The sequence below is a fragment of the Pseudonaja textilis genome, chromosome 8 (genome assembly GCF_049901715.1).
Source record: "Pseudonaja textilis isolate UNSWEBS1 chromosome 8, rPseTex1.2, whole genome shotgun sequence".
NCBI lineage: Eukaryota > Metazoa > Chordata > Lepidosauria > Squamata > Elapidae > Pseudonaja > Pseudonaja textilis.
Genome location: NC_141997.1, coordinates 21,104,412 through 21,127,033, shown reverse-complemented (window position 1 = coordinate 21,127,033; position 22,622 = coordinate 21,104,412). Strand labels below are relative to the sequence as shown.

The following is a 22,622-nucleotide window of genomic DNA, read 5'->3' as shown; positions in this document are numbered from 1 at the left end:
AGATTTGGACTAATGATCATGTGATTTGCTTAACAACCACAATGACTCACTTAATGGCCATAAGTAGACATAAAATTGAGTCTAGTAATATGGTGACTCAATTTTTGATTACAATGACTTACCACAAAAATTCTAGGTCAACTGTGGTTGTAAGTTGAGGACTACTTGTTATACTAATGTATGCCAAGAAGCAAATTTGCAATAAATACAGAAGGGAATATTAATATAATCTCAATGTTTGGACATATATCCATTAACATTCTTGCTTCTACATTCTGGATCAGTACAGGTTTACAGGGTTCTTTAAAGACAGTCCATTACTGTGATACATTACTGTGATATAACTGAGGAAAAATTGGCTATATAATCCATCAGCCGAAACTGGAGCCCATGGTAACATAGACTACCATTTCCAACTAATCACATTCAAATGTTGGATTATGGGGCACTCCAACAGATTGTGGTTTTTTTTATCTCTTTCTTCTTTTAAAGGGTGTATCATTGAAATCTCACTGAATGATTGTAACACAGCTTAATCTACCTCACAGGGTTGTGGGGAAAACTGAACAATGGGATGTTATATATAGCGCCTTGAATCCTTGGGGAAAAGGCAGGATATAAAATAAAGGAATAAATACGTTGATCCTGATCTAGCCTCTCACATGATATAAGCCTAAAGATCTAGTAATTTTCTTGAGGCTGATGACAAAAGAAAAATAAACTGCTGTGTCGTTTGTGAGTCTGGGAAAATGCAGTCTATATTCTAAAATAACCTCTATATCTCTAGAGGTCAAGCTAGAGTCTAATGCAAGGGTCTTCAAACTTGACAAGTTTGAGACTTGTGGACTTCAACTCCCAGAATTCCTGCCCTAACATGACTGTAGGAGGAATTCTGGGAGTTGAAGTCCACAAATCTTAAACTTGTCAAATTTGAAGACCCCTGGTCACCCTGCCCTTCTAGCCTAAAAAGGAGGAAATATCAAAATGTTCCAGTATTTCAATATGATATCAAATGAGGGATTTTTTTCAGTGAAGGTCTGACTGCAAATTCAACACATTTATCACCTACCCTTGCAAGTCTCTTATGACTAACTTAGTCTTATACAACTAATACTAATCTCATCTCAAAACTTAGTTCAGAACCATCCCCTCAAACTGCAATTAAAGATTTGCCTTAGAATTTAAATAGCAGACACTTTTACCAGAAAATTACCCAATTAATTGCAGACTACCTTTTCTCATTACTTAAACATGAACTGCCATTACAGTTTTAGCCATTCTACGACTACTTGTATACCATTTAAACTGTCTTAAATCTTTTGGTGATTTTACAAGGATTAGCCTATTATGCTTTGATTCTGAAAGTGAAAATTTGAAAAAGAGCTTTAAGTCACAGGTCTCCAACCCTCGGGCTATGACCCACTATCAGGCCATGGTCTATCTGGAACCAGGCTGTGTGAGCATGTGTGCGCGAGTGGTGAGGCAGCATACATGCATACAGGTACGCAGCTCAACTTGTGCAGGTTGATCTGCACGCTTTGGTCCAACATTTGCACAAGTTGATCTGCAAATGCACACATGCACACCTGTCTGCCGCTCACGTGGCCTGGTTCCCCTCCCCCCTCACCAATCTGCCAGGATGCAAAGGTTGGGGCCACTGTTTTAAGTGGTTGAGAACAGGGGTATTTAACTTCCATGCAGTAAGCAATTTCAAAACAGACTCAGTGTGAGTAAGATTTTAGCCTACAGAACGAAATGAAACTGCTCCTATGCTAAAACTTGCACATCTTATGTATTTAGAAGAATTCTAAATACATAAATAAGTTAACATATTTTCTTTATTAAATCTCTTAATAGCCTACAAACTGAAAAGGTATTTGTATTCTGGGAAAACAGTCTCCTATTTTATAGGCTCCTGTCAAAGCAGAACCATATATTAAAAACAAAAGACAGCTCATTTTAACTAACGTTCTAAATAAAACAAATTTAATAATTCATAAAAAGAAACTGGTTTATTATATGAATAGTTTCCCTAAAGGTTCCACTGATGGTTAGATGGAGAAAACTTCCTTTGCATCCTTTTCCAAAGCAAGGATTCTTTATGTGTATATTTCTCCAACACTGTGCTAAATAAGGCAGCGTTGTTACTCGAAAAAGCCAATCACACTAGGATTACTTTTAGACACTCTTCCCAAAATAGCTTTGAAATAAATACTGATAAAAATACTTGGTTTAGGTGATACAAAAGCCATGCAATTAATCACGTGTAAAAAGCAAAACAAAATAGTAGTCAACTGGCAAATTTGGGGTAAAAATTCTGGAGTTCAGAGGGTTGGTACGTAAGAGCTGAAATGTGTTACTTTGGGGGAGTGAAGGGACAGTGACAGGAAGAAGAGTAGCAGAAGGGACACTAGTTGGAAATCCTCTGGATACTGGCTATTAGGAAATACATTTATAACCCTGTGAAAGCAGCCAGCTGTGGTGCAAGACATACCTCATTAGTAGTTAGCTTGTCCTGGGGTGTCTGTGGGGACATGGTGGGTGTCGGCTGGCTGGAGGATGGGGAGGAGGAGGTGGAGGAAGTGGAGGAGGAATGGCTTTGCTGTAAGAGATCTGGCAAGAGGTGAATACGACCGGCAAAGCCATTGCTCTCATGATGGCTGGCTCGCTTTGTGTCAACTGTACTCTGTAGAAAAAACAGGCACACTTGTCTTGCTCAAGTGCTGTGTACAAGTCTATGCCCCTAGCAAAATGATCTATTTAAATGTTTCAACCAATGCATTAATCAAACAAGCCTTCACTGTGGAGTGGGGCTTACCATATTCATTTTTTCCCCTTGCAAAGCCAATTTCTTTACTGGCAAGTTTAAGTTTCTATAAATCACATCTATGATGGTACCTGTGTGCATTCTTCCTTGTGACTTTTCTTGCTACCATGCTTCCATTCAATTATCATTCTGGTGAATATCCTAATTTAGCTGTTTAAACCATAATCATGCCTTATAAATATGCGGGGTCAATTACAAAAATGATATTAACTTGAAAAATAAGAAATGTGACTAGTAAAGTTCATGCCCTTTGATGTACCTAACCTAATATACCAGGAAGTTCAAAGCAACAGAGGCATTTGCTCAACCGTTTCTTACATAATCTCTCATGACATCAACACTATGGCTCAACATTTCTACTCCTAAAGATAAGCTGCCTTGGTCTTGAAACCTGCCAAGATAGGAAATGTCTTGTGTAAGCTGACTGAACTCTTTAGTGGGATAGTGTGGTGTAACTAAGTGATTTAAAATGAACTAGATGATCCTTATTTTACTGTCTTGGGAGTCTCTCACCGCTTGATTTTTTTTTACCTTCTCTTAAGATGTCATTAAAAGTTGTACAAATGCAACTGGCTTTATACCAGGTTCCTGCTATGACATCTACAGTTTTTTTTATTCCACATTAGAAAAGATTAAAATAAACACTGTAGAATCAGACAACAGCCACTCCAATGTATGCATGCAACACACAGTGGAAACAATGGGTGAAAACTAGTATTCTCTTTACATGCTCTATTTATTCTATGGATACCATCTGGGTCTCTAACCAATTTTAAAGTGGGAAAAGATAAATGAGAGAATGAATGAATTGATGAAAAGGAACAAATTGCATACTGAAAGATGTATTACCTGTCGGACAATTAAAGTGCCCTCTTTGGAAGGTGTCATAGCAGGTTCACTTTCTACATCATCATGCACAATCATTGTTTTCACCGATTCTGTTTCTCCATTGCTGAGGTTCAAAGTGGATCTGTTTGGCAACGACATTTCATCATTGGTGCTTCAATATTCAAGATTCACTATAATATTAAAATAACTGCAACTGTGAACTTTCTAAAGAATTACTTATTACGTATCTGTGAAAGGGCTGTCCTTTAAAAGATTATGCAGTTAAATAAATTGTTATTGTTAGCATCATTTTATTTTTCTCAGTTTGTTTGACATTTTTTAAAAGTTTATTTTTTAGAAGTATATGCTAAAAATAGCAATCCTATAAATTGCAAAGATTATATTTAATAAAGGAAATAGGAAAAATGCAACTAACATTGCTCTGACGTCTTCAGGCCCAGAAGTAGATTCATCAACGCCTTCTTGCTCCATGTCATCATCCTCCTCATCTGTGGTCCCTGATTCTTCACTTGATGATGAATAATCTGTTACTTTGTGAGGTGGTCGTACATCCTCCACTGCTCGCAATTCCTTTGCTAAAGCAGTTAAATCCTAGAAAAAGCATATCATAATAATGTTGCAAAATCAGTGATGAGCATTGCCTGTTTCAACAGTTTTTTTTCCTAAGAACTGAATCCCATTAATTAACTGATACATTTATTCTACATTTGATAAATTATTTTAGGAAATACTCATAAACTGGTATATGTTTTACTGCTTTAATTCTAATAGAATTAAACAAAGCAAAACTCACATCATATAAACTTCACAGCAGGATTTGAAATTTAACATCTCCTGAGACAGTACATGGGTGTCATTGAATGGATTTCTTTTTCTATAAATTTTGTTAATTTAGCTTCATCACATAATCCCTTTCCTCCTAGTATCGGCTATATTCTGCCCTGTTTTGGTAACAATAGTCCCTGAGTTTCCATAGATTTCTTTTGGCAGTTTCAAATGGCCACATGTGGAAGAAGAGGATGGGAAGTTTTATAAATTTAAATTAAGGCATGTTAAGGTTAGTTATTCTATAAATTAACTCTACTTACCACTTCTCCCTGAAGATCAGTCACATGTCAAAATAAGCAAATCAACATTGGACCAAGATATGGTGCATGGTTTGAGAAAGAAAGGTAAAATACAAAATTACTACAAGCACTTATCTTGGAGGTTCACAATACTAAAATTACAACATTGAATTACTTAAACATTTAAATGAAGGAATGAAATACATAACTAAAATACACCATTAATTCAGGAACTAATCCAATTATCTTGACTCTTAAAAATACTAAAATTACAGCAGTGGCTTACTTAAAATTTTAAATAAAGGAATAAGAAAGTAGAGCATGAAATAAGAGTGTGACATGGGATTATAAATAAAAATCAGGATAATGGAAAGTAGAAGCTTGTTTTTCCCCATTTTCCTTTATATTTTGTAAGAAATAGTAATATTAAAAACCAAAAACATCTGTGCTGAATCAGACAAAGGGATTCCTTCCACAAAAAGTCAAAATGATATCATTGGGAAGAAAAAGGCAGATGTGAGATTTAAGAAAACAAATTAATTTTTGAATATTTGAATCAGATTAGGTTCAAATTAGATTCCCTGCTGATCTTCAGAAAAGCTTTCTATTAATGCATAAATAAACAAGCTAATTTTAATGTATGGGAAAACTATAATTGTGGGAAACTATGAGTACAGATTTAATTATAGAAATGAAAAGCAACATCCTTTTACCGCTGGACCAAGTTCAGCTAGAAGAAAGAAGAAATGTCTGTCTTTTTACTATCTGTAAAGATTGGCCTTTCAGTACGTCATCTCTGTTGAATGGAAGGGTGCTAGTGTTGACTGGGCAAGAGAGGTGAAGGCAACTTAGTAAGGCTTTCAGGAAAAAATGCTTACAGATTGAAAACGGTTTTCCTGAGTAGCATTGTGGATAGGTAAGACCCATTGTTTTCTCTAATGAGTTAAGAATGACTGGACATCTAGGTCTTAAATGTCCTATAAAAATAATAGCATAATTCCTTAACTAAGTTTAGCACAGTTGTGAAAGCAAACCAAAACAAAACAAAAATCCCTTCAAGAAGGTGAGTGGGAACAACACTCAAACTCTATCCATCTCTGTGCCATATCCATTTTGCACTATCACTGTCTATGGAGGCTATTTCTTGGATCCATGTTAGTGAAAGCCTCAGTCATTAAAAGATTCTATAACTGAGCCTAAAGCTTTCCCATTTGGAGTGGCTGTCACAACGTTTTCAAGAATTCTAAAATCACTTAGATATTATTTGCTGTTTTAAATTCAGCTTGCTTGGATTAATTGCTTCGAAGAGTTATTGTAAATATGAAATAAGAAAGCTAGGTATAAAAATAACTGCTTTTGTTAATTGCAGATGACCGATGCTAATAAAAAAAATTAAACATCACACCTGAGTCATTCATTTCCTTGTCATCCAATTCAAACAACTATCAATGTTTTCTATGTAGAGATATAGACCATATATTGTATATAAAGTTAACAAGCAACAGAAAGAGCCTTACCGCAGGTTTGCAGGGTCTCAAGACTTCTTTCTTCTCTTCACTCTTTTTGGCTGCAGTTTCATTACGTTGTGAAGGGGAACCTTCAGATTTTGATGATGCTAAGTAATCAAGTAACACATTTTTAAAAAAATTTAATTTAGAGAATATATGGGAACATCCAGCAGCAAACAATCAGACAGTTTTGCTAGCATTGCAAAAAAGAAAACAAAGCCACTGTTAGGAAGATCCAAAATAAATAAGAAAATGTTTCTGAAACATTAAAACAGAAAACGGTTATAAAAATGTTGATTAATAGATTCCATATTGATAATAGATCATATGAGAAAAATGCAGGTAGTACTTGGTTAACAATAATTCAGACCAAGAACTTCATTACCAAGGAATATGGTGTGATGTTATGATGGTATGTCAACTTACAATGGCAGTTCTGGTAGGTCTACTTGTCGTTCTTAGGAGAATCCCACATGGTCATTAGCTGATCATCATTTACACTTCCTACCAGTCTCCTTTGCTTGTTGGAAGTTGGCAATAAAGGTTCCAAATGGCAAACATATGACCACAGGACATTGTGACTGTCATAATTATAAGTTGTCAAGCACAATCACATGATCAGAGGGATATTGTGATAGTTGTAACTTAAAGAATGAATCCCAAGTTTGCTCATTCAGTGACATCATAACATCCAATGGTTGTTGAAAGAATGGTTAACTGAAGACTACCTTCACATTTCTTTATCAACATATTCCAAGGTATTCTTCTCAGATTAAAATTCTGCTTGTTATCCTACATACATAGCTCTTATAACTTCAGATGACTAGGAAACAGAAAAGTGACTGTGTATGTGTGTGAAAAATGCATGTAAGCATGTATGTTGAATGTATGTCCCAGTTTAATCTCAACATCATATAGGAAAAGTGTGCTATCCTTGCTCTTACTGCAACTGTTCAGCCTACCATAGGTTGTAAAAACTTCATTTTGAGGAAAGATAGATAAGAAAGAGAGAGAGAGAGAGAGAGAGAGAGAGAGAGAGAGAGATGGTGATAGATGATGATAGATAGATAGATAGATAGATAGATAGATAGATAGATAGATAGATAGATAGATAGATAGATATTGTTTTGAAAGATTACATGTAGCATATGGCTATTCTTCACTTGAAACCGTTTTTGCTTACTGTATATACTCGAGTATAAGCCGACCCGAATATAAGCCGAGGCACCTAATTTTACCACAAAAAACTGGGAAAACTTATTGACTCGAGTATAAGCCTAGGGTGGGAAATGCAGCAGCTACTGGTAAATTGCAAAAATAAAAATAGATACCTCTATGAAAAATAGATACTTCTATGAAACATAACTAAAAAGGCATGTTGCTTTCATTAGTGTCAAGATGGCATGAATTAACATGGCATAAATACTCAATTGCAAGTTAACTTCATTCACTCTTGACATTAAAAAATGCCACTGGGAGGGAATTATTATCTAATTAAAACTTTCACTAGGACAGTTTAGAGTAAGTTTGATGTTCACAATTTCCTCTTTAATAGGAATAATAGGAACAGGCTTATTCTCAGTCCAAAGGTTTGTTTCTGATTTCTTCCCTGATTTAAGGGAAATTTGGGAAACGATCTCACTATCATGAAAGGTTTAATTGACTCACTAACCCAAAAGAAGAAGATGATGACGACAGTGGGAGGCAGGAGTCACTCTCTCCCTTGCAAGAAAAAAGCAAGAGCCGTTCTTATGATCTCTCTCTCTCTCTCTCTCCAGAATACAGTCAAGCCCTTTCCAGCACGCGCGATCCGCCGCCGCTGCTTTGCACCTTGCAAATGCAAAATCCCATCATCTTCTTTTGGGTTAGTGAATCAATTAATTTGGGAAACGATCTCACTATCATGAAAGTCAGTGTTCTCTGCCCGTGGGGCATTTGGAAGAAAACGCCCCGCGGCATATCCACGCGCGTGTAAGGGGAATCAGAAATCCCCGCGTTCAACGCCTAGCACGGCAGAAGAGAAAACGCAGCTGTGAGCAAATACTGGGAAAACCTGACTGATCAGAAGGAAGGAGGCAAAAGAGGGAGGGATGGTGGTAGACGGAAGTCCCACTGGTATTTTACACTTTGTCAGCAGCGCTTAAAGTCAACGTCCTTGCTCCCACCCACCGACTCAAAGCCACGAAGTCCCCCAATCACGCAGCCCAGAATCGCCCTCCCCTCAGGGGACAGCAATGACGCCCGGCATTTCCTGAGACAAGAAGCTCCATTGTGCAATGAAAGCGTCCTGGCTCTAGACTCGCGGGCTCAGAAAACAACGCAAGCCGAAGTGGCTTTGGCTCCGCTTGGCTTCGTTTCCTCAGCCCCAGGTGCTTTCAGTCCGCTCAGGAGGAGGAGGAGGAGGTGGGGGTGGCGGCTCGCGTTGTTTTCTGAGCCCGCGAGCATAGAGCACAGAAAACAACGCCAGCCACCACCCCCACCTCCTCCTCCTCCTCCTGAGCGGACTGAAAGCAGCTGGGGCTGAGGAAATGAAGCCAAGCAGAGCCGAAGCCACCTCAGCTCACATTGTTTTCTGAGCCCACGAGCCTAGAGCCAGGGCGCTTTCATTGCACGGCGGAGCTTCTTGTCTCGAGAAGGACGATTCTGGGCGATTCTGGGCTGCGCGATTGGGGGACTTCGTGGCTTTGGGTGGGTGGGTGGGTGGGTGGGGGCGAGGACGGACGGAGTCCGCGAAGTGGGGCTTGCCTGCCCTTGCTGGCTGCCTCTGCTTCCTTAGAGGTGGGGAACGGGGCTCATCTGGACCATGGGTGAGTCTCCCCCTCAGTTTCCCCTGAAGGATCTTCCATCGCTTTTGCCTTCTCCCTATGTCTTCCCTCTGTTAAAATCCCTCCCACACACACACACTTACTTTCGGGTGGATAGATTTCATGTCTGAGCATTCTCACATGACGGTGGGTCTCCCCCCCCCAAAAAAAACAGTTAAATAAAGAAAAAACAATATATCCTCATGCAAGAACTTTTCTGCTTCCAATTACCCCCATGCTTACAAGTTGCAAAGGAAATACGGAAGCAGGGAAGCGGCTGCCCAGCTCCGGAGCTCCACACCATTTTTTTTTCAGAGGGGAATTTCACTCAAGTATAAGCCGAGGGGGTTTTTTTTCAGCACAAAAAATGTGCTGAAAAACTTGACTTATACTCGAGTATATACGGTATATCTTATTCAAAATCTCTCTCTGGATCCATTGAACCTTCGTGAGAATAATGTTTTTTCCCCTTACATCTCATCCGGAATCTTTCTCCAGATCCACTCTGGGAGCCAGGATGGGAACCAGGCTGTGAACTCGAATTGCTTGATCCAGAAGAACTTCCACTTCCTGGTCGTGGCACCAGTTTTTCCACTCTTTCCCAGAGCAACCGAGGTTCTATATTGCTAAAAAGGAGATAATCTTTTTTAAAAAAAATATTAATTTGACCTTGCTTCCTTTTTCTTAAATTGGAATTTATATCCTGCCTCTCTTCTCGGACAACGATTGGAAACCTTAGGCTTGCTAGATTTTCCTGCTTGGTTTACAAGTTCTTAGACAAAGACTGTTCTTCTCCTTCCTGCTGATTCAAAGCCTTTTCTCAATAAGGAAATAGCATGAATAATTTCAGAAATTAATCTATTTTCAACCAGCTTTTCTCCTCAGCTATCTTCTCCTGAATATAAAAGGACATAATGTCACAGAGGATGCATCTTTCTTTTAGTTTCACCCACTGATTGCCTCAGCAGAAGTGAATCCACTATCCCTAGATCAAGCTTCTTATTCCTACACTTGGATGGGACTCTTTCCATTTTAATAACAACTCAGGCAAGACTGAGGGATAAGGGCCAATCTAAGGTCACACATAAATTTCCATGGACAATTTCAAATTGAATCTCCCTAATCTCAGTGTTAGGAACGTTTTCTAGTAGATAAGATTACCTTTGGTCATTGCATTTAAGTCTATTTTATTAATTTATATCCTCTTAAAGAGTCACAGAACTCTGAACACATGAAAACTAAAGCCGAACAATTTGAAAATACAAAATTGCATTTAGACGATTTCATCGGTCTTGGGCAAAGTAAGCCAATCAGGTCACTATCTACTGAGGGTTATTTATCAACTAGGAATGCCATTTCCAACTCCTGAAGCTACTTAGCCTTTATGAGAGGGCCTGTTTGCACCAGAACAAGAAGATAAAATAAGTTGTACATGTGTTTTTCTTTTGAAAGGTGATGCAGCTTATGCTAAAACAAAAAGTCATGGGAATAGATAGCAATGAGAACAACTACAATAAGAAGAGGAGTGGGGGTACCCAAATTATATTATCCAAAATCTAATAATCTAATCTGCATTGCCTATAACCTGTCTGAAAAAGACAAAACTGTACATTTCAGCAGTCTGATCTTCATCAATCCACAAACAGGACATAATAAAGGCAAAAACCCAACAAAATAATAATGCAAATATAGTTTATGCGCGTCTAGCAGCTATTTTGTGCTTATGCTTAAAAAAGGCATCTAGAAATTTCAAAATTACGCTGTTTACTATTTTTGATCATTGCCCTTGAGACATAAAATGTGTGTTTCAACAATGCAAGATTAATCCCTTGTAAAAAAAATACTTTGAACAGTCCATGCTTTATCAAAACATCTTGTATTTCTAGAACTGAAAAAATAATAAAGGAAGTATTAAAGAAAAAATATGTAACTAGGAATAATTTTAAACCATTGAAAACCCAGGACAATACAAATAATACATTCCACAGATCTGAAAGACATTATCAATGATGTCACTGAACACCTGTATCTTATTATTATTTAGTTGAGGTATAGGAAACAATCTTCTTTAAATCTATTCAGGACTGTTTCTGAATTAGAACAACACTTGCATTCAGGCAATTGCAAGAACAGCTTTCTGCTAGCGTCTTTCCGAACTTTTAGAACTTGGGAAGAAACAAGGGTGGTGTTCTTGTACACATTCTTCTTTACTACTAAAAGTACATTCACACACTATCCCCAGGCTATTATAAGGCATGGTGCTTCTTTGGGTTTCTAGAATCCAAGCTATCTAGCATTATAGAGTAGTCCTCAATTTATAACAGTTGCTTAAGACCTTTCAAAATTATAATGAATTTGAAAAAAGCTACTTATGGCCATCCTTGAAGTGAAGACTCTTGGACCAACACTGAAGTCTCGTGATTGTGTTCAGGTGTTTGGCAATCAGTTCACATTTATGGCCAGTTGGAGAATTCCACAGTCACATGTTCATGTTTTGCGATTTTTTTTGCCACTTTCTGGCAAAAATTGCCTATTGGATAAGCTAGATTTGGACTAATGATCATGTGATTTGCTTAACAACCACAACGACTCACTTAATGGCCATAAGTAGACATAAAATTGAGTCTAGTAATATGGTGACTCAATTTATGATCACAATGACTTACCACAAAAACTCTAGGTCAACTGTGGTTGTAAGTTGAGGACTACTTGTTATACTAATGTATGCCAAGAAGCAAATTTGCAATAAATACAGAAGGGAATATTAATATAATCTCAATGTTTGGATATATATCCATTAACATTCTTGCTTCTACATTCTGGATCAGTACAGGTTTACAGGGTTCTTTAAAGACAGTCCATTAATGTGATACATTACTGTGATATAACTGAGGAAAAATTGGCTATATAATCCATCAGCCTAAACTGGAGCCCATGGTAAAATAGACTGCCATTTCCAACTAATCACATTCAAATGTTGGATTATGGGGCACTCCAACAGATTGTGGTTTTTTTTATCTCTTTCTTCTTTTAAAGGGTGTATCATTGAAATCTCACTGAATGATTGTAACACAGCTTAATCTACCTCACAGGGTTGTGGGGAAAACTGAACAATGGGATGGTATATATAGCGCCTTGAATCCTTGGGGAAAAGGCAGGATATAAAATAAAGGAATAAATATGTTGATCCTGATCTAGCCTCTCACATGGTATAAGCCTAAAGATCTAGTAATTTTCCTGGGGCTGATGACAAAAGAAAAATAAACTGCTGTGTCATTTGTGGGTCTGGGAAAATGCAGTCTATATTCTAAAATAACCTCTAAATCTCTAGAGGTCAAGCTAGAGTCTAATGCAAGGGTCTTCAAACTTGATAAGTTTGAGACTTGTGGACTTCAACTCCCAGAATTCCTGCCCTAACATGACTGTAGGAGGAATTCTGGGAGTTGAAGTCCACAAATCTTAAACTTGTCAAGTTTGAAGACCCTGGTCACCATACCCTTCTTGCCTAAAAAGGAGGAAATATCAAAATGTTCCAGTATTTCAATATGATATCAAATGAGGGATTTTTTTCAGTGAAGGTCTGACTGCAAATTCAACACATTTATCACCTACCCTTGCAAGTCTCTTATGACTAACTTAGACTAATACAACTAATACTAATCTCTTATGACTAACTTAGACTAATCTAACACAATATGCATGTGTCTAAGAGACTGATCATACATATAATTCACAAGCTGATAAAAATCACAAAACAGCTATAAGAGACATGATTAGGAACTACTACAACTTTGGTATCTGAGGGAGCAGATGTAGGTTACTTTAACCTATAAAATGTCCCACTGAATTGTCATAATTAAACAGAATTAAAGAGGAGATGGATTAAAACTGGTCAATGTAACAGGTTCTGCAATCATTTCTGATATTTCCATGAAGTTAAATAGTAAGTTTAACTCTAATATGAATATCTAAATTATTATTGTTGTTACCATTCTCTGACATACTAGATATATTTAAAAAAGAGGCCAAAGCACGATAACCTAGCACAGTTCTTCAGAAGAAAACCCTATTTATATGAATGGTGCTGGGAAGGCATTAACATGTTATTACTTCCTAAAGGTATAAATACACCTTTTGAGATTGCTTAGCTATGGCAGGCTTTGGCTTAAAAAAAATCAATACAGTTCAAATCTTATATTCTGAATGAACATGATGTTTCCAGTGTTCCTCCCCCTTCAATCATGGTGTAGGAAGTGTTGAATTTATGGATTGGAGCTGAAAGATGAAAGCAGTATGCTCGGTCCCATAATTGGGTAAAACAGGTTGCCCTGATTAAAAAAAAACAATTCATGGTGAAGGAAGAAAACATTACAAACCTTGTGGAGTTTCTTTGACCTGCCTGGTTATTTTGTTGCCCAGTGCTTTGTAATGGAGAATCTCGGCGGGATAGCACAGGTGATCTGGACGTGGTTCTCACCGGTACCTTATGGAGTGGACAAGTGGGAATAAAAATAATTAATATAGTGTTGCATGGGCAAAACTAAGTGGTTTTTTGCTCCTATAAAGATATACATAAATATATACACAGATATATTACTAAATATATAAAACTATATTACTAGCATCTAAATCAAGTAATTCTATTGGTTAAAATGTTCACCAACTATAGAACCCATAAACCCAGTTAGACTGCATTTAAGATGCTGAAAAAATAGGATGTTTAGTAAATAGCTAGCATAGAAACAAATAGCTACCCATTCACAGACGATCATGACAGAACATAGAACTTTAAAGCAAGGGATTCACAAAGCAATAGGCATGGGGATTTAGAAAATTAAGCTCTAAGGAACCAATAAATGCTTAGTAATGGATCAGTAAAAGGCAGACTAGGAGGAAAGCAAGATTATATCTAATAAAAGTAAATCACATTAAAAAACGTTTTTGTGGTCAATAGTATCTTAAATATTCACTGACTAGTTAAAGGATGAAAAATAACTTTTGGCTATGATTTTTTTGTTTGTGCTTTCTTGGATATTACCTTTAGCATGATAAATATTTTATTTATGGATAGTAGACAGCTTCTAATTTTTTTTGCTAATCTTCAATTTTCTGTAATTCCTTATCTACTTTAAAAGGCAAATTCTTCTTTTAAGAAAAGAAGAACGAGGAAGAGGAGGAGAACAACTATTACTATATACCACCCTTAAAAAAAAAACTCAGGGTGGCGTATGAACATATTAAAAGCACAAATTGCCTGTTTCTGTTATTCTACAGGTGTGCATTCATTAATTAAAAGCCTAGCACATGCCTTCTGTTATTCTTTGGTTTAAAAAAGTCAAATTTCTGTCTTTCTATTTCTTACCCTTGGAGGCACCTCGTCACTGTCTGATCTAGCCCAAGACTTTTGGGTGGGGTCAGGTACCTCAGATTTAGAATCAGAACTTTGATTTAGCACTTCACTGCGTGAAGGTGGATATGGGTCCTGAGAGCGCAGATGGTGATGTGCAAATTTGGGAGAAGGGTCACTGAAGGAATGGGACCGTGAGACAGGGGGAACATTGTTCTTGAGAGATGCCAGGTGAGACCACTGTACCTTACAAAAAAAAAAAAACATAGAACATTCAATGCATTCTGTACAACTGACTTTTCCCAATTAAACACAGAATAAAAGGCAAGAAGGATTTAGCTCACAGGATGGTCATATCTCAGATATGAAGCAAGGCAAGCACATGATGAAATCAGTGGGCTTAAAGCAAGGAAGGTGCTCAGAGAACATGAAAAGCTGTGAACATAATGTATTGTCATGTCGGAAAGCATATTCTGAACATATAGGTTCACCAGAAGGAGATGACAGCAAATCCCATTTGCGGCCAAGGTTCCAAATATGCCATATACCAAATTTAAAACATCAATAAAAGAATCAGATTTTGGAGTAGTAGGAGTAAAAACAAGCAACCAAGAAGCCAGTAAATATAATGACTTTGAAATAATTTACTGGGATATGTACTGATTTATATATGTGCCCTTGTGAACATGTGTGCATGTATATACACTGTAAACACTATACACACACACTCATATACACATACAAAGATCACATAATATGTGATATATGCATATATTGTATATATTATTTTGCATATATGCACATTAGAGACCACAAAAATATGATCATATGTTCTTTATGATCATGTCCAAGGTAAACTTGACAATAGAAATTTATTACTGCACCTATAGAATTTATACTATGCCCACATTTTTTCTTTAGCACTAGAAGCTGTTCAAACATGAAACCTAAGCAAGTTTCATAGAATTTTAGAAAGAAAAGGATGACTAAAGGACGTTCTCGTAAATTTACAGCTGTCCATAAAATAAATATATTACATAAAAATATATTTTAGAAGAGTATAATGATTTAAAAACAACTCTTCCTTTTAAATAGTTTTTAAAAACTGAACACTTAAGAGTGTTAAGACAACCACAACTATTCATAACTAGCTTATATTTTTCTCAACATAATTTCCCTAAAAGATTTCCAACATTTTCCTAGAAATAGAAATATTTCTTAGAAATAGCTGGGTATTTTTGACAATTACAATACAATTAATTAGCACTGTTTTGACTTAGTACTACCAACTGTCAACATAAAAGCACCAAAAAAATCATATATTGTTTTACAAAGACAAATCTATCAAATGGATCTATAACAAAAATCCAGTCACTGAAATTGTTTTTAAATACACAGTAAACCAGATAATTGAATCTGTCTCTTGAAAAGATCATTGTCTCTCCAAAGTTATCTTGAGAAAGCAAGCTGTATTAGAAAACTGATCACACATTGGTCATTGGATACTGCTTTAAGTTTGGAAATTGTGTCCACCTGCTTGAATTTTCCTGTAGAATTTTCTCATTCGGTATTTTCATTTTGCCAGAGCAAGTTTGCTTTTAGATGGAGAATAGAAACAAAATTAAATGTTGTTTCATTTTATTTCCATTTAATTAAATTGGAATGAATTAATACACTTAATGATTAAATCAGGTACTTAACAGTAGCCTCCAGTACATTAAATATTGTGTTTTGGTAGCAACCTCTGGAGGACTCTGGGTACTGCATTCAAGGCTTTCAGAAACTGAACATTTCCCTGAAGCAGAAATTGTGTCCCTTTACCCTAGTTAATTCAACTATTATCTCAAGAATACTGTAGGAAAATGCATTAAACAGAAGTAAGACTCTATTTTAATCACTGCTAATCCATGAAAAATCAGTTTTATCACATACAAAAGCAGTTGCAGAATTTTTCTTTCAAAATGTCAAATTCAGAAGGAATGAAATAAATTTTTAAGAAATACCAAGGAAAGATATGACAAAGAATGCTTTTAGTGAGAGATTATATGTTAATGGAGTGTTAGTTAGCCTATTGGGGAGAAAAACAAGAAAACCCCTCACACAGAATTATGGAAAAGTATTTTCTATTAGGATGCCATATATAACCATACAATACTGGTGTAACGTAATCTGTTGCTTTCCATATATGTTACTTCCCAACTCTTCCTTGTTCTCCATCATCATACATTTCACAATGATTTTACCTGTGATTCCATTGGCTTTTGCAATGATGGCTGAACTGGCTCGGAATTTCCATTTGAAAAGGACTCTGATCTTGAAGGCACTGGTGGATCTAACACTTTGCTTCCCTGTTTAGACTGGGCTTCCGGGGAGCTCTGGTTATTCTTTCTATATCTGTCATCAACCTGGAAAGAAAAAAAAACATAACTGGACTCAACTAACATAATAAAAAGAGGATTTTTAGAAATTGAAATAAAATTCCTCCAGAGAAACTACAAATATCATGTTTCTGGTCAACTCAACAGATTGCACACAGTAATCTGGTAATCTAAAATCTTAAGCTTATTATGTAGCTCCTCCCAATATGATATTACGCTCATCTCTATTACTGCCCATTGCTCTTTGGGATTGGGATGGATTATACTTCAAATACAATAAAATAAATAATTTTTCCTCCATATAATGGTCCATGTTCAGCATCAGTTCAACATGCTAGGATTAATGTTAATCTGCACATAACACTGGCTGATCACATGACCCTTTTGTGAAAAATGTTTTAGTGAAAATTATCCCACTAGTACCAACATTTGGCTATCTTTATTTGGACTTGGAAATTAAATAAGGTTGAAGCATGTTAGAACTTGGGCCCTGGAGCTTGTGATGCTTCCTGAAAGCCTTAAGTACAATCCTCAAATTCCTTCAGAAGGAATTTGGAATTGTTCCAAAAATGTTATCTTTAATGTAGTAATAAAGTTTCAGCCAAAATATGGTTTTACATCCATGAACCTATTTTGTAAATTGTCACATTGTCATCAGATTAATTATGGATTAATATAATTTAAAATCTTTCTCCAGATTATTGGTATAGCACAGATTATGCTGTAATACTATAATCATTAATGGTATGTGGAAGACCTCTACTGTGTTATTTCACTAACATAAAATATTTACACTAAGATAAATTAGGTGTCATCTTACTAAGCTTTATTTAATCCAAATCCTACCAGTCACGACAGACCTCTCACTGCTAAAGGTTAAGCAAATTGATTTGTATGTTCACGAGAGGTTCTTCTTCAGAAGTGATTGGAACATAGCAATTAGTAATCAATTAAGAAATTTCATGTTGTTCATGTTGTTTTGAATGTTATATGAGAAGAGATTTTATGGGCTAACTTGCTGGTTCCTGATGTGTTTTTCCTGGGTAAACCTCAAATATAGAAATTGGTCACATGCTACCTACAGGTGCTCTATAAAAGGAAAGACACCATACAAGGTATACATTCTGTAAAAGTATATTTCAAAATTGTCCTTTTCTTCCCAGACGGTAATGGGACACACTCATCTTCCTCTCTCGACATTCTTATGGGAAGGTGAGTCTTTACATAAAGTCTGTTAGATATTTTAAAAGCAACACTGGTTCTAATAACTTGAGATAGAATTTACCTCCCGTGGCCTTTCAGTAGGCTCATAATGGGATTTAGGTTCAGGGGTATGATAGTTTTGTTTATTCCTTTCTTGCTGCTGGAGCTGCTGTTGCTGCTGCTGTTGTTGCTGCCTCCTGTGATCATGCTGAAGTGACAAAAGATATGCTTGTTCCTGTTGCAACTGACGTTGAAGCCTCTCTGCTTGTCGGTGTTCCTCCATCTCTCGCCATCTGTATTCCTTTGAGAGAACAGGTCAAAATATGAACACCATGCTGATGGGCACTTGGCAGTTATACATTTTGCTGCAGTTCCAGTGTAAGTAAATGTACCAAACTTCAAAATTACATTCAAATAAAGCGCAGGTTTTCCCCTTAATTTACAAAACATTGTACGCTACACTTAGCTTCAATACTTACAGGCATAGTATTATTTAACCTATTGTGATCGGCACGGTCATAATTCTATTTTACCACTGAAGGGTAGAGGGGTTTTGTTGTGGTGGGGGAAATGGGTGGGCCAAAAAGAACGTAGTATCCTGACTTTTATATCCAATATTTAATAAAAAATAACATGGCCTGCACTCCTGTTCTTTTGAGAAGGGTTGTTCAGAAAGTCAATTATCAAACTGAAACTTCTTCTTTAACATGAGGGTGGGGGGAAATCTTCACTGATTGGCTTGTCAGATAATCACACAGCATGGTTCACATTGGTCTGGCATCCAAGTACACTGTAGGATGTTAACTCTTGTGCCAGGCTCTACTGTGCATAAAGTTCAGCTGTGCCCATTTAAAGACAACCTGGGACAACCGGTCAGAGAAAGCAATCCCAAACAGTAGCTACTAACAAAACAGATACAGTGCTTTACCAGTAACATGGCCTGCTCCTGGAGCAGCTGCTGCTGAAGAATTTCCAGGTGCCGCTGCTCCTCTTCTAGCTGTCGCCTGATATACTCCTGTCACATAGAAATTACCCAGCAATAAAATTGTTCACAACAGGAATGTAACCAAAGCACCTGAGTACACCACCACACAAAAGAAAAATGCCACCTATCCCAATTCACCTTCCGGTGATAATTCAATAATAGATTTAATAATGGACTCCCTAAAGAACAATTAAATAAAACCAAATCAGCTAAAGTAAGGACTGCAAAAAAAAAAAAAATCCATTACAGACCCTCCCTCTGAAAAAATAACTGAAAAGAGGAAAAGAAATCGTGGCCTGGGAAAAATTAATCTTGCCTATAGAATTTTGACTTAAAAACAAGCAAATGAATTTTTAAAAACGGGTTGTAGTTAATACTAGCAAGTCTTATCAACACAGCCAACACAAAATCACATGCATTTTTAATAAAAGAATTAGTTTTGCACCTTATGATGAACCATGAGCAACAACTAGAGCCAGGCTTAGTTAAGGCATCCCTTTTGCAAGCTTTGCACCAAAAAGACCTGTCAATTAGAACCCTAACCTCAACTATAAATTGATCCTAGCCTCATCATCAATGCAGACAATGCCAATCTGAAGTATGTGGTGGTTATGACAGAACATAAAAAAAAACACATCCACTAGAGAAAGATATAACTCAGTGACACTCCAGAAGTCTGGATTCCTAAGCCAAGTCAAAATATGCAGCAACATATCCAAAGCTAAGAACATCCTGTCGTGCAAATTAATGACGAAAAGAAAACACATGCGCTCAAACATACATGAAAAGACAGCGAACACAAAAGGAATTAATGACGCAATGCAATGGCAAAATGAGACTGCTTGAAATCTTACGAAACAAAACAAAACGCATACTGGCTTGTTATACAATCCTTGCATATGCAGAATTAAGTGGAGTTAACATTTTGTAGTGATATGGTTGTTGTTTTTAACAAAATCTATCAATGCCAGCAATACAGGTAGTCCTTGATGCTTGACCACAATTGGGATCAGAACTTCAATTGCTAAGTAATGTGGTTGAGATAAGTGAGTTGCACCTAATTTTATGACTTTTACTATGATCATTAAACAAATACTGTAATCATTCAGTGAATCCACTGCTTTTGCTCATAGTTCCGGGAAGGTCATAAATAGAAATCATATGACTCTTGGTTGCTGCAATCATTGTAAATAAATGCCGACTGACAAGCACCAAATTCTAATCACGTGGTTGCAAGGATGCTGCAATGGTTATTAAGTGGAAGGCCCAGTCGTAGGTCACTTTGTTCAGTTGCTTCATAACTTTGAAAATTTGTTAAACAAATGGTTATAAATCATGGACTACCTGTACATTTTGGAAAGTGTGTGTTAACAATACATCTCTAGCTGCATGCAAACAATGGCAGATGGTTGATGCACTTCTTCAGCTACATGAAAAGATGATTTCCTAAGTCCCAATTAAATTACTCAGGGAGAACATTTTTTAATCTGTTTTATATGACTGTCACTGTATGTATATTTCCCAAAATTAAGTTGGGAAAAAGTTTTCTCCAATCTAGCCTCTCCCCCAACAGTTCTGGGAATTGCAGTTCCAAATTTTCTGGAAGTTCAGGTAAGCTAAACTACACGAACATCTCTTAAGTGCAGTATCACATACACTTCTAAAACAACATTTCTATTATTATGTATTCTGCAAAATGCCATTATATATTATACGTTGTTTGACATCAAAGCCCAACTTTATAGCAGAACACAATAAATTTTAAATAGCACAGTGATGTTCTTAGTGCTTAGTATATTTTCTGAAAATTATTTTTTCCAATATGAATATCTCTACTTTCTGTCACATATACAAATTATATTTCAAACAGGCAAGATTCATGTATGAGACAGAGAAGCTAATGTAGTTTTTCCAAAGATCCATTTTTGATCAATTTTGAGAAATGAATGCATTTAAATCATTTGAACTAAGTCATTTGCTTCAGTATAAGCAGATAAAGAAAGTCTATTACTATATTTACATGTTGTGACTTTGAGAAGAAACTTACTGCCCAGAATTAGGAAGAAAGAATTCATCATAAAACATTAGTTCAGATTTTCCCATATTCCTAATTAGGTTCCCCCAAACTAGCCTGCTCTCAATAGTCTGGTACAGTGTCACACTCTCTAGTCACATAGGAAATGACTATACTAACATACTATCCAGACTGATGGAAATATACATTTTTAGACTGTATCCAAAAGTTTCCTTAGTGTTTCCTCTAGTAAAGGGAAGGAAGGAAGAGAAAATCATACATAATTGATTCACGTTGTTTCAGGTTTACCTGCTCTCTCTCCACTCTTCTCTTCTCTTCCTCTGCTCTTCTCCTTTCTTCTTCTTCTTTCCGCCTTTTTTCCAGCTCCTCCAATCGTTTTTTTTCTTCCTGTTCTCTCCTCCTCTGTTCCCGTTCTTGCTGTCTTCTAACTTCGCGCTCTCTTCTCTGTTGCTGCATTTCAAGTAACAATGGGTGTAAGTAATCTCTCTTTTATCAACTGATCAAATCAGAATACAGAAGCTATGGATTCTATTGCTATGAATCACTATTCAGCATTATCAATCCAACATCATTTAGAAGATTGGCAATCAAATTTCATTTTTCATTATATCAGGATTATCTGAAATTTTTTGAGAAATGCGCTTCTACAATTACAATTGTTAACATTTTAAAATGGTTAATTGGCTACCGTGTGGGAAAATGTGAATACTGTGATTGTATATAAGAAATCACCAAATATAGGGAAGCCACTAAAATTGCTTCCATACAGACAGTGCAGTGCTGTCATCAGAGACTTATTTCTAGAAATTTCTTGAAGTAGCTAAATAAAGAATTTCTCTTAGACATTTGGACTAAGATGTCAGCAAGTTCCACTGTTCCACGGTTAATTGAAGACTGATATCATGTTTTTTTCAACCTTGGCTATTTGGATTGCTGTTAATAATTTTATTCTATTTGGTTTTTAATTTTTGTACACCATCCAGAATCATCTAAGGCTATTTTAAATGATAAAAGTAGTTCATTTTACTCTGAAAACTGCAGGGCTAAAAGCGACGAGATCAAAACCATGAATACTTTACTGTCAAACCCTACATCAGAGTCAGGAATGTCTGCAAAAATATAGGCTGAAACACAGAATAATCAGTTCCTTAAGGAAATGCTTTGTGTCTGGATGAATTAGTCTGTGCTTCATGGATTAATTGGCAGATGATCTACAGAGATCACCGGAAAACAGACATGGAGAGATGAAAGACTTTCTACTAAAAAGAAACTAAAAATATAACTAAGCAGAGTCAAGCAGCTATTACTGAAACAAACTGCAATTCTTTTATTGTAGTAGAAAACTTCCTGAGGCAGCCAAAATCTTTATTCACAGAATCATGGAATATAAGGATTTGAACAGACCTTGTTCAAACCTCTTAGCTCATGAATCCACAATTACAGCATTCCTGGTAGATGGTGAGTCAGCCTAAGTAATTCCAGTGAAGGACAGTCCACCATTTCACAGGATAATTTGTTCTCCTGGTGAAAAGTTCAAGAATAAAGAATTTTTTTCTCCCTGATACCAACTAAAATCTACTTTTTCGTAAATTAAAATATCAATTTGTCGCCTGTCTTTT

General features: G+C 36.4%; 1 protein-coding gene across 4 annotated transcripts in view; it reads right to left on the bottom strand.

Moving 5' to 3' along the window:
* The window catches only part of MAP4K4 (mitogen-activated protein kinase kinase kinase kinase 4), a 151,562-nt gene that overhangs the window by 17,815 nt on the left and 111,125 nt on the right, over nt 1-22,622 (bottom strand). The window contains exons 13-24 of one of the 4 annotated variants that reach the window (XM_026707379.2): nt 21,292-21,453; nt 18,912-18,998; nt 18,066-18,284; nt 16,646-16,807; nt 14,418-14,648; nt 13,432-13,538; nt 9,530-9,681; nt 6,261-6,358; nt 4,765-4,773; nt 4,092-4,267; nt 3,677-3,797; nt 2,495-2,686 (exon numbers count right to left, since the gene is read on the bottom strand). In XM_026707379.2, coding sequence (XP_026563164.1) covers nt 2,495-2,686; nt 3,677-3,797; nt 4,092-4,267; nt 4,765-4,773; nt 6,261-6,358; nt 9,530-9,681; nt 13,432-13,538; nt 14,418-14,648; nt 16,646-16,807; nt 18,066-18,284; nt 18,912-18,998; nt 21,292-21,453 — 1,716 coding nt within the window. The remainder of the gene's footprint in view (nt 1-2,494; nt 2,687-3,676; nt 3,798-4,091; nt 4,268-4,764; nt 4,774-6,260; nt 6,359-9,529; nt 9,682-13,431; nt 13,539-14,417; nt 14,649-16,645; nt 16,808-18,065; nt 18,285-18,911; nt 18,999-21,291; nt 21,454-22,622) is intronic. The other 3 variants (XM_026707383.2, XM_026707384.2, XM_026707385.2) reach the window with 3 other exon arrangements.